Source organism: Sminthopsis crassicaudata, chromosome 2, assembly GCF_048593235.1.
Source record: "Sminthopsis crassicaudata isolate SCR6 chromosome 2, ASM4859323v1, whole genome shotgun sequence".
In the NCBI taxonomy this organism is placed as follows: Eukaryota; Metazoa; Chordata; class Mammalia; order Dasyuromorphia; family Dasyuridae; genus Sminthopsis; species Sminthopsis crassicaudata.
Window position 1 is genome coordinate 465,037,750 of NC_133618.1, and position 12,562 is coordinate 465,050,311.

A 12,562-nucleotide genomic window follows, 5' to 3' on the forward strand; every position below is an offset into this window, starting at 1 on the left:
ACCAACAGGAGAAATACAGAGAGGCTTGGAGAGACTTACATCAACTGATGCTGAGTGAAACGAGCAGAACCAGAAGATCATTATACACTTCAACAATGATACTGTATGAGGATGTATGCTGATGGAAGTGGATTTCTTCAACATAGAGAAGAGCTAATCCAATTCCAACTTATTAATGATGGACAGAACCAGCTACATCCAGAAAAGGAACACTGGGAAATGAATGTAAACTGTTATTTTTACCTTCTGAATCCAATTCTTCCTGTGCAACAAAAAATTCGGTTCTACACACATATATTGTATCTAGAATATACTGTAATATATTTAACATATATAAGACTGCTTGTCATCTGGGGGAGGGGGTTGGGGGAGGAAGGGAAAAAATCTGAATAGAAGTAAGTGCAAGGGATAATGTTGTAAAAAATTACCCATGCATATGTACTGTCAAAAAATGTTATAATTATAAAATAAAATAAAAAATTAAAAAAAAAAAAAAAAAAAAGGAAAGGGGAAAAAAAAAAAAAGTAAAAAAAAAAAAAAAGAAAGAAAAAAAAGAAAATGTAAGATGTGCAAGAGCAAGGAATCAAGCATGATACCAGATTTGCTTGAGTGAAAAAAATAGTGTGGAGTCCTCAGTAGCAATAGAAACCTTGGGAAGTGTTAAGATTTGGAATAGAAAGATAAGTTGTGTTTTGGATATGTTGTTTTTTTGAGATACGTGTGGAACATAATAGAAAATTTCCCAAAGGCAGTTGAAATTGTGGTTTGGGGGCCCAGAACAGAGCCTTGGGGAGTATCATGATTAATGAATATGACTTGGTTGAAGATACAATAAAGGAAACTGAGAAAGAGCTATTAGATATAAGGAGAACCAGGAAAATGTGAAATATGAAGAAAGAATAGTCATATATATACACACAAAAATCTAAAATAGGAGTGAATATACAGAAGAAAAGGGTGATCACCAGTGTCAAAGGCTACAGAGAGGTCATGAAAGATGAGGATTGAGAAAAAGTCATTAGATTTGGCTATTAAGTCTTTGGTGACTCTGGAGAGACCAGTTTCAATTGAATGATGGGGTTAGAAGCCAGACTACCTAGTGTTTAAAAGAAAGTGAAAAGCAAGGGAGTAAAAATACCTAAAATGGAAATATTTCTCAGGGGGTTCAGCCAAGAAGAAAAAGAAAGATGTTGGATGATATTTAGAAGGTTTTTGTTCTTTTTTTTTTTACTTTAAATAGTATTTTATTTTTTTCCAATTGCATGTAAAGACAACTTTTAACATTCATTTTAAAAACAATTTTGAGTTCCAAATTTTCTCTCTCCCTGTCTCCTCTCTCCTCCCTAAAAAATCAATTTATTATGCTAGGTATATGTAATCATGTGAAACATATTTCTATCTTATTCATGTTGTGAAGAAGAAACAGAAGAGAAAAACAATAAAGAAAGTGAAAATAGTATGCTTCAATCTGTATTCAGATTACCTCAGTTCTTTCTTTGTTCATAGATAGCACTTCCCATTATGAGTCTTTTGAAATTGTTTTGGATCATTGTATTGAAGAGCTTACTTATTATTCATAGTTGATCTTTACACAGTATTGCTTTGTACAATGTTATCCTGTTTCTATTCTCTTCACTCTGCATCAGTTCATTTAAGTTTTTCCAGGTTCTTCTGAAATCATCCTGATTATTCAATAATATTGTATCACTCGTCAGTTGGGGAATGGCTGAATAAGTTATGGTATATGAATATAATAGAATATTATTGTTCTATAAGAAATGATGAACAGGCTGATTTCAGAAAACTCTAGAAAGATTTACATGAACTGATGCTGAGTGAAGTGAGCAGAAATAAGAGAACATTGTTCACGGTAACAAGATTATATGATGATGAACAGTGATGAACTTGGCTTTTCTTATAAATGCAGTGATTCAAGGCATTTCCAGTAGACTTGAGGTGGTAAATGCTATCCACATTCAGAGAGAAAGAACTATGGAAACTGAACATGAATCAAAGCAGATGGTTCCAGAGAAGAACAAATTGGAGATGGTTCTGGATGCAGTGGAGAACTTTTTAAGTCTTGTTTGCTTTTTCTTTCTCATGGTTTTTTTTTCCTTTTTTGGTCTTATTTATAATTTGGTCTTACTATAAATATGAAAATGTATTTAAAAGAATCGCACACATTTAACCTATATCAGATTGCTTGTTGTCTTGCGGAAGGAGAACAATCTGAGGCACAGTTTTACAAAAATGAATGTTGAATGTTGAAAACTATCTTTACATATATTTGGAAAAGAAAATACTATTGAAAAAAATTTTAAAGGCTCCCCTCAATAAATAATATTGCATCACAATCATGTAACCCAGCTTGTTCACCCATTCCCCAACTGATGGACACCCTCTCAATTTCCAGTTCTTTGCCATCACAAAAAGATGTGGCTCAAAATATTTTTGTGCATGTAGTTTCTTTTTCCTTTTTTTATAATAGCTTTATGATACAGACTTATTAATGATATTCCTAGAACAAAGAGTACTCACAGTTTTGTTGACCTTTGGTCTTAGTTACAAATTGTTCTCCAAAATAATTGGATCAATTCACAACTCCACTAACAGTGCATTTGTGTACCAGCTTTCCCACATCTTTGCCAACATTCATCACTTTTCTTTTCTGTCATATTAGGCAATCTGACAGGTAAGAGATGCTATGTGCAGTTTTAGTAGTTTTCATTTCTTTCATCAGTAGTGATTTATAACATTCTTTCATGTCACTATAGATAGCTTTGAATTCTTCATCAAAAAGCTCCTGTTTATATCCTTTGACCATTTATCAATTGGGGAATGGTTTGTATTCTTATAAATTTGATTCGGTTCTCTATGTAGATGAGAAATGAGATGTTTATCAAAGATATTTGCTGTAAAAATTCTCTGCTTTGTTTTCCTACTCATCTTGATTGCATTGATTTTGTTTATGCAAAACTAATTTAATGTGATCAAAATTAGTAACTTCCTCGTTTAGTCAAAAAAATTTTCCTTTCACCATAGATCTGGCAGATAAACTATTCTTTGCTGTCTTAATTTGTATATGCTATCACCCTTTATGTCTAAAACATATATCCATTTTGACCTTCTCTTAATATATGATATAAGATATTGGTTTATACCTAATTTCTACCAAATTGTTTTCCAATGTTTCTAATAGTTTTTGTCAAATAGCAAGTTCTTATCCCAGAAGCTAGGGTCTTTGGCTTTATCAAATACTAGATTATTATATAATGGTCATTTACTTCTGTGTTACTAATTTGTTCCACTGATTTACTACTGTATTCATTAGCCAGTACCAGATAATTTTGATGATTGCCACTTTACAATATATTTTGTGAACTGATAGAGCTGGACCACTTTCCATTGCATTTTTTCCCTTGATATTCTTGCCCTTTAAGACTTCAAGATGGATTTTGTTATTATTTTTTCCTAGCTATATAAATTAGTTTTGTAGTCTTTTGATTGGTATGACACTAAATAATTTAGGTAGAATTGTCATTTTATTACATTGGTTCAGCCTACTCATGAGCAATTAATATTTTCCAGTTGTTTAGATTTGACTTTATATGTGTGAAAATTGTTTTGTAATTGTATTCATATGGTTCCTGGGTTTGTCTTGGCAGGTAGACTCCCAAGTATTTTATATTGTCTACAGCTTATTTTAAATGGAATTTCTCTTTTTATCTCCTACTATTAAGCTTTGCTGATCATATAAAGAAATGCTGATTATTTATGTGGTTTCTTATGTCCTACAACTTTGCTAAAATTGTTAATTATTTCCACTAGTTTTTTAGTTGATTCTTTAGGATTCTCTGAGTATATTATCACGTCATCCACAAAGAGTGATAGTTTTGTTGCTTCATTGCCTATTTTCTAATTCCTTCTATTTCTTTTTATTTTTTCATTGCTGTAAGCTAGAATTTCTGGTACAGTATTTAATAATAATGTTGATAATGGGCATTTTTACTTCACTCCTGATCATATTTGTAAGATTTTAAGATTATTTCCATTACAGATAATTCTTGCTCATAGTTTTAGATATTTATTAGATATCATTTTAAGAAAACCACCATTTATTCATATGCGCTCTAGTGTTTTTAATAAGAATGGATGTTATATTGGGGGGGGAATTTTTAATTATCTATTGAGATAATCATAAATTTTATGTTGTGTGATTTATTGATATAAGTATTGATAGTTTTCTTAATATTGAACCAGCCCTGCATTCCTGGCATTAATCCTACAAAGTCATAATATATGATCCTTGTGCTATATTGCTGTAGTCTCCTTGCTGGGATTTTATTTAAAATTTTTACATAAGTATTCATTCAGGAAACTGATCTATAGGTTTGTTTCTCTGTTTTAACTCTTCCTGGTTTAGGTGTCGACACCACATTTGTGTCATAAAAGAAATCTGGTAGAACTTATTTTTTGCCTCTTTTTTTAGATACTTTATATAGTATTAGAATTAACTGTTCTTTAAAGATTTAGTAGACTCACTGGTTAATCCATATGGTCCTGGGTTGTTTTTTTTCCTTAGGGAGTTCATTGGTAGCTTGTTCAATTTATTTTTCTAATATGTACATCTCAAGATTCTATTTCATCTTCTGTTAATATAGGCAACCTATATTTTTGTAAATATTCATTCATTTCACTTAGATTATCAGATTTATTGACATATGATTGAGCAAAATATTTTATGATTGCCTTAATTTCCTTTTCATTGGTGTTGAATTTACCTTCTTCATTTTTGATAATGGAAATTTGTTTTTCTTCTTTTCTTTTTTTCAGCCAGTGATTTATGTATCTTATTGTTTGTTTGTTTTTCATAAAACTGACTCTTAGATTTATTAGCTCTATAGTTTTCTTACTTTCAATTTTATTAACCTCACCTTTGGTTTTTAATATTTCCAATTTGGTGTTTAATTAGGGATTATTAATTTGTTGTTTTTCTTGTTATATGTCCCATTCATTCATTGATCTACTCTTTCTCTATAATAAATTTTTCCTTAATGCTTTGGCTGTATCCCATAAATTTTGGTGTGACTCATTGTTGTCATTCTCTTTATTAAAATTATTATTTCTATGGTTTGTTTTTTGACTCACTCTTGAATTGAGGTATCCCACTGGCATAATTTTAGTATAAAATAAGCATTGAAAAAATTCACTGATCACCTCAGGAAAGAGATCCCAAAATAAAAACTCCAAGGAACATTATAGTCAAATTTCAGAAATACCAGGTCAAGGGAAAAATACCGTAAGTAACCAGAAAGAAACAATTCAAATCTTGGGGGCCACAATCAAAATTATACAAGTCTTAGCAGTTGTAACATGGAACATGATATTCTAGAAGGCAACCAAGAATCACTTTTCCAGCAAAATTAAGTATAATACATCGAGGGGGAAAATGATCATTCCGTGAATTAGAAAGGCTTTTGAATGTGGGGCCAGAGAACCTGCACTCAAATCCCAACTCTGCCACTTACAGTTCTTGGGTGAATTTGGGGAAGTTACTATCCATAAGCCTTAGTTTCACCAATTGTAAAATAACAGAATTGAATGAGATGACCTCTTGACTTCCCTTTCATTTCCAAATTTGTGATTCTCTAACAAAATGTATAGACACATCTCATAGGAAGATGTATGGATTTTTACTGGCCTTAACTACATACCCAGAGATCATAATCATAATTGTGAGCAGTACGATATCTTCACAAATTATGAACAATTGTACATTGCATTCTGTTCTGTGATTCTCTAACAACATTTGACTGCTTCCATGAACATACTTAAGTGTTCTTATTCACATTATTCATTATACCTGGAATGTATTCTTCCCTCTCTATAACATAGATGCCTAATCCATATCTGTTATAATGCTATTCATCTGCCATTACCTACCTCAAACTACTTTTTCCTAGCTTCCCTTTCCCATCAGAAGTGATCAGTTCCTGATCCAACCATTCTGGAGAACAATTTGAAACTCTGCTCAGAGGTCTATAAAACAGAGAATAACCTTTGATTCAGCATTATCACTATTGGTCTGTATTCCAAAAAGATCATAAAAGAGGGAAAAGGACTTACCTGTACAAAAATGTATGTAGCAGCTCATTTTGTAGTGTCAAAGAACTGGAAATTTAGTGGATGTCCAACAATTGGGGAATGGCTGAAGTTATGGTATATGAAAGTAATAAAATTATTCTTCTATAAGAAATGATGAACAGATTGATTTCAGAAAAAGTCTGGAAAGATTACATGAACTGTGATGCTAAATAAAGCAAGCAGAACTAGGAAACTTTGTATATAACAGTGAAAAAAATTATAGGATGATCAACTATGATAGATTTAGCTCTTCTCAGTAATTCAGTGATCCAGGACAATTCCAATAAATTTTGGATGGAAAATGCTGTCCACATCCAGAGAGAGAACTATGGAGATTGAATGTAGATTAAAGCATACTATTTTCACCTTTTTTGGGGGGTGGGGGTTCCTTGTTTTTTTCCTCATAGTTTTTTCCTTTTATTCTGATTTTTCTTTCCCAATATGACTCAAACAGAAATGTTTTTTTATAATGTACATTTATAATCTCAAAATTTTTTTTTTCAAATGACCAGCTCCTCCAGTTCCTCATCAGAGTTCTCTGTATACTTTATCATGTTTCTATTTGTATTTGTATCTAGGCTCCCCTGCCATGTTGTAAGTTCCTTGAAGGGTAGCATGTATGTTTTCATTCAGCTATAAAATAACAATATCCATGTCCCAGAGATATTTTGAGGATCAAATGAGATAATATTTGTAAAGTATTTAGCATATGCCTGACATATAGAAGTCATTGTATATGTATTGGCTATTTTATTAAGTATTAATCTATATATAATGATGTTCACATGTCCACAGTTCTTTAAAATTTATTCCATGCTTTTCTCACAACCTTGTAAAATATGTAGTGTACATATTTACATTTACATTTTATAGATAAGGAAACAGAGGTTTTAAGAATTTAAGTTGACTTGCCCTTTTTTTTTTTTAAACAGTCTGAAGCTAAAGCACATATTCATATCTTTCTAGCAGCAAACTATGAGCTATTTCCATATGTCTTCTGTAGCAGGCACAGGTATTCATTATTATTATTATTATTATTATTATTATTATTATTATTATTATTATTATTATTATTATTATTATTATTATTGTATTCATTAGCACAGGTCCTATTTTACACAGAATAAATCCTTAATAAATTTTTGAATTTGAAGTGCTTGTTGAATTGTTTTAAATTGTTATTAATTCATCAGAGAAATCATCTTATTATACATAAGATACTGAGCAAAGTAGGCTTTGAGGAAATAGTCTGACTCTCTTAATTAAAGGAATACTGTTTTAGTCACATTTATTTAGTTAGATGAACAGAACTATTTAAAAGAGATATGGTAGAAAGGATTCATATGTTAGACAGGAAACTGGACTAATCACCTTCACCCTAGCCCTGAGCCACCTCACTGGAAAACAAACTGAAAATATTTTCATTTCTATCATTACCAATTTCATTTTGTTCATCTTATTTCTCACCAAAAGTAAGGCAACAATAGCAGAGTTGCACAGTGAAACTTCCTCTAATACTCTAATCAGAATAGAAGGAATATGAATGCATTAATTTTTTTCTGCTTTGCTGTTTGTTGGAGTAAGACTTTTAGCAAGATAAGGAAATGTGAAAGCACTGATGTGAATAACAATGCCATTTTCTTCTGTATATTTAAATTTGAATCTGAATACACAATAGTTTGTTCTTTATAAGTTTGCTCTCCTTCAGTTTTTGAGAAGGGTCAAAGTTTTTGTTAAACTGCTGCCAAAAAAAAAAAAAAAGTTTGTGGTAATTTTTTTTTCTTTTATTATTTAACCTGCAAGTTATTTTGACCATCTCTTTTAACATTTATTAGTTAATATTCAGTGAGACATAAATGAACAACATTGCATTGAATTTTTAGCCTCAGAACTTCTTGTGCTGCTTGATTGTGGTTTTTGGGTTGCCATGCACTGTTAAAATACTTTTCATTTTTGGAATATTGTTGTTTGGTTTTTTTTTTTTTTTTTCCCTGGGAAAATGCAGTAAGTGAATAGGAATTTCCTCTCCTCAATACAGCCTCGTTTGTCAGTGTTTGGGGGTCCAGTTCTGAAGACAATGTTGTGATAAGGACCTTTTCACAATCTCAGTATTGCTGTGCGTTGGTATGTCTAGAAAAAAGAAGAGAATTGAAGAGCCTTTTGTAGGAATCCTTTGTAAACAGGCTGAAACCATAACTTCAAAAGCTGCTCAATAAGCTGAAGAATCCCTCTAGTCAATTTCCTCTCCCCCTTTCTACTCCTCATTCAGTCTGGAAAGCAAGGAGTATCTCTCTGCTGGTGCATTAAAATGAGCTGAAGGATGCCAGAGTACATGCGCTTGCGTTTTCCACTCTCTCCTCTTTCCCCTCCCTCCTTTTACCAAACCCCCCTCTTCCTTCTCCCAGTTTCCCCTCCCCCTCAGTACTCCCCTTCTCAGTGTCTCAGTTCTGCAGTAAATGAGACTGAAGCACATTCCAGCTTTGCAGGACTTGCTGATTGGGGATGTATTATGGCTTTTGTTTGGATCAAAACATATGGAAATTTCAGGTAATTTTTTGAAAACTATACTGAGCAAGTGCATTCTGTTAGGATGTTTTTGAGCAGTAAAAATGTTTTGTTTTTCTTTTTAGAACCAAAGAAGAAATTGACTAAACTATTTTAATTTTATTCCTATAAATAATAGTGTAGTTTTTTCAAAGCCTCAAGTATAATTAACTTAATCAGGCTGTCTTTCTATACCCCCCTCTCCAAAGGATCAGAAAGCAAATGGAAGTAGGTCTGTTTGTACTCTTCCTTTAGATTTTTCCTATTCTATGTCGGTCTTAAATGAGCTTTGCTGCTATGCTTTTTCTGCACTGTTAGAAGTTAATTTTGTGGGGTGGTACAAAGGGTAAAGGGAGTGAAGTCCTAGGTAAGGTTTGATGAGGGGGTAACTGTGTTTATATCACCATATTAGACTTGAAACGTAAAATGCTTTCTCCTTTTCTTCTATCAGCTGCTCAGAGGAGACACATTGCAGCTCCTGCTGAAGCCCCTAACCTTCTTACCTTCTCTTCTGCCCCTTCCCCATACCCTCACTTGGCTTGAAGAAAGTATCCCCGAGGTTGGCCTCATGCCTGGTGCTATGTACACAGTGAAGTTGCCACTATGGCTATGGCCATGACCAGGACTGGCCACACAGCTGCTGTAGGCTCTGGATGCCACAAGGAAGGTATAGAGCAGACACATTTAAAGGGGAATTACACTGCAGGAAATGCACAAGGAAGGCAGCACCTGGAGTAAGTGGATGTGGTGTAATTCCACACTCAACTCATGACAGTGACAGCAGCTCTTTCTCCAAAAGGCAGAAGTATGAAGTGAAGACGCTATTGCAGCCCTCAAGATGAACTCCACCTTGGAAGGGAATCAGAGCAGCCCTCCTTTTTGCCTTCTGGCAGTTAACTATTTGGAGACTATCAATTTTTGTCTCTTGGAAGTAATGATCATTATTTTTTTAACTGTGCTGATCATTTCAGGCAATGTCATTGTGATTTTTGTTTTCCATTGTGCACCTTTACTAAACCACCACACCACAAGCTACTTTATCCAGACTATGGCATATGCTGACCTCTTGGTTGGAATGAGCTGTCTGGTCCCTTCCTTATCATTACTGCATTATCCCCTTCCATTGGAGGAGTCCTTGACCTGCCAAGTATTTGGCTATGTGGTGTCAGTGCTGAAGAGTGTCTCTATGACTTCTCTGGCCTGCATCAGTATTGACAGGTACATAGCAATCACCAAACCTTTGACCTACAACACATTAGTCACACCATGGAGACTCCGAATTTGTATCTTGGTGATTTGGTTCTATTCTACCCTGGTTTTTCTGCCTTCTTTCTTTCACTGGGGTAAACCTGGATATCATGGAGATGTGTTTCAGTGGTGTGCTGAATCCTGGCCCACTGACCCATACTTTAGCCTCTTCATTGTATTGATGCTCTATGCCCCTGCAGCTTTTGTGGTGTGCTTTACCTACTTCAACATTTTCCGCATCTGCCAGCAGCACACTAAGGAGATTAGTGAAAGGCGGGCCCGTTTCAGTAGCCAGAGTGGAGAAGCCGGGGACATACAGTCCTGCCCAGAGAAGCGCTACGCCATGGTCCTGTTCCGCATCACCAGTGTTTTCTATATCCTCTGGCTGCCATACATCATTTACTTCTTAATGGAGAGCTCCGCTGGTTTCAGTAACCGCACCGCATCCTTCTTGACAACCTGGCTTGCCATTAGCAACAGTTTCTGCAACTGTGTCATTTACAGTCTCTCCAACAGTGTTTTCCAAAAAGGACTGAAAAGACTCTCTGGGGCAGTATGTACCTCTTGTGTAAGGCCAACAGCAGCCAAGGACTCTTTTCCTAAGAGCAAAGAGGGCCATGTCTGAAATGACTCAGCATGCTTGTGTTACTGTTGTTTCTTAGTTAGAAAATTGGGAACAAGAATCACATCACCTTAACTTCTGTGTTTGAAAGAAGATTTTTCTGAGCAGTGTTTTGGAGCCCTAATAATTAAAACAATAAACATAAATTGTTGGATACAATTTTTAAAATGTCAAGGAAAATATTTTGGTTCTCAAATCATGCCATGCACAGCACTTCTCTTGGGCTGGCATGACTACATGTGGATACAGGGTAGCTTCAGTGTCGATGGGTCATCATTTTGTATGACTTTACTGTGTAATTTCCAACTATTTATATTACATGTATAAATGGTTTCTATGGGCAGGAATGTCTAACTGCAGCAGTGAATTCTAGGAATCCTTATGTTTGCCAAAGTATTAACTTTACTGCAAGTTTCAACACTGTCAAGTTGGGCCAAGGTAGGGAGGGTAGCAGATTTATATGTCTCTCTTCCCTGGAGTAAAAGCTCTTCACAGATTGAGTAATGTGATCCCTTGAACATTAACTTTATAAATTTGCAATGAGCCATGCAGTAATCGTGCAATCAAATCATAAGGCTGATGAGAAGCTAAGCTAGCCTCAGCACTATGCCCTATTTCACAACTCTAAAGAACCATTATACAGGGATATGGTTTAATTTACAGGATTTGTCTTGTGTGCGTGGGGAGGAAGTATGTGTGCATGTGGGCGCACACTTTGAATATTTGAATTCAGTCAAATATATCTATTACAGTAAAATGTATTTTAATAAGCTAAAAAACAATTATCTTTAATGATATAGTTGGGGCTGCAATTTTGATCATATTGTTAAGTTAAACAGATGTATTGTAAAAATCTTACCAGAAATGATGTTTGTTTTGCTTATTTTATCCAAAGCCTTTTGAGACCTTAGAATATCAGGGAAAAGGACAGAGAATGAGGGAAAGAGGCATTTTTTGAGGATTATTTTAGTCATAACTAAAATCAGTGAATACAACAGCAGCTAATTCTTTTTTGAAAATGTTCCTGGTCTTTTGCTAGCTAAATAATATCCTAAATGTTCACTTAGTGAAAATGGTTTTAAGGAATCTTCATTTGAAAAGAATATGGGGAGTTGCTAAGCAATGACTAATTTTTGCTTACTTGGAAAAAATCTTGGTGGATTGAGGTTCTTATTCCCTTAAAAAAAAATTGTCTTTTTAGCCAGAGTGTTAAAAATAATTGTAAGTTTCAAATTTAATTCTATTGACCTACTATTCTAGAGAATTGATATTGGGTGGTTGTTATTTAAATATATAGTTGTTTTATGAACAAGAGATTTAATGGATTTGTGGTTTTCTCATAAAGGATGCTTCCTGCATTTACAGCAACCCTTCACTTGTTAGTTTTTATGAGTTACCATAGTTGAAGACATTTGTCTTCTTGTGACCAGGTTTCTGTTGATGAGCCCATTTGCATTTAGCTGTACTGGTGTCTTAGACAACAGACATACCAGCTTCATTCTTAACAGGGTCTCCTAGAGCTTTTGTTCTGATAATATACCCTTTGAAAACTCAGGACCTCCTCCATACTACATTTCAACATCAGAAAAGGACTTTGCTAGAGGAAATATTCTCATTGGAGAATAAACATTCCCCAAGAAGTTAAATGCTTTGTCGTATTCTTTCTTTTTTTTTTTTTTTTTGAGGAAGTTTTCAAAGAGAATATTTAATACTGCCATTTGAGTAGAGATGGTATGAATGATGATAATAACATCAACTCATATTTCTGTAGTTCTTACTATTAAAGCACTTTCCTCAAAACCAATCCTGTGAGAGATTGGTAATGTGAATTTTTTTCCAATTTTATAGATGAGAATACTGAGGCCCATAGCCACTTAATGTCATAAAACTAGTATGTGTGAGATCCATCACTCAAATTATTTATTCTGATTTTAAGACCCTTTCAGTATCATAGTTGTCTCTACCTGTATTGATGATGTTCAATGAGATGAAAAGCAAAAAAAG

The 12,562-nt window shown here is 33.9% G+C and overlaps 2 protein-coding genes across 6 annotated transcripts in view; both read left to right on the plus strand.

The window, feature by feature from the left end:
* RABGAP1 (RAB GTPase activating protein 1) overlaps window positions 1-12,562 on the plus strand; it is a 195,086-nt gene that overhangs the window by 111,019 nt on the left and 71,505 nt on the right. The window contains exon 1 of one of the 5 annotated variants that reach the window (XM_074293004.1): window positions 8,577-8,691. The exons of the other annotated variants lie outside the window; for them this stretch is intronic. Coding sequence (XP_074149105.1) covers window positions 8,647-8,691 — 45 coding nt within the window. The 5' untranslated portion in view covers window positions 8,577-8,646. Of the gene's footprint in view, window positions 1-8,576; window positions 8,692-12,562 lie in introns of those variants that run through there. 5 annotated transcript variants of the gene reach the window in all.
* GPR21 (G protein-coupled receptor 21) lies at window positions 8,596-11,870 on the plus strand. Its single transcript, XM_074293035.1, has 2 exons — window positions 8,596-8,691; window positions 9,140-11,870. Exon 2 carries the CDS (start codon window positions 9,527-9,529, stop codon window positions 10,559-10,561), a length of 1,035 nt encoding a protein of 344 aa, XP_074149136.1. The 5' UTR covers window positions 8,596-8,691; window positions 9,140-9,526; the 3' UTR covers window positions 10,562-11,870.

Coding starts and splice junctions, on each gene's coding strand:
- GPR21 (XM_074293035.1), top strand. CDS start 9,527: ATGAACTCCACCTTGGAAGGGAATCAGAGCAGCCCTCCTTTTTGCCTT.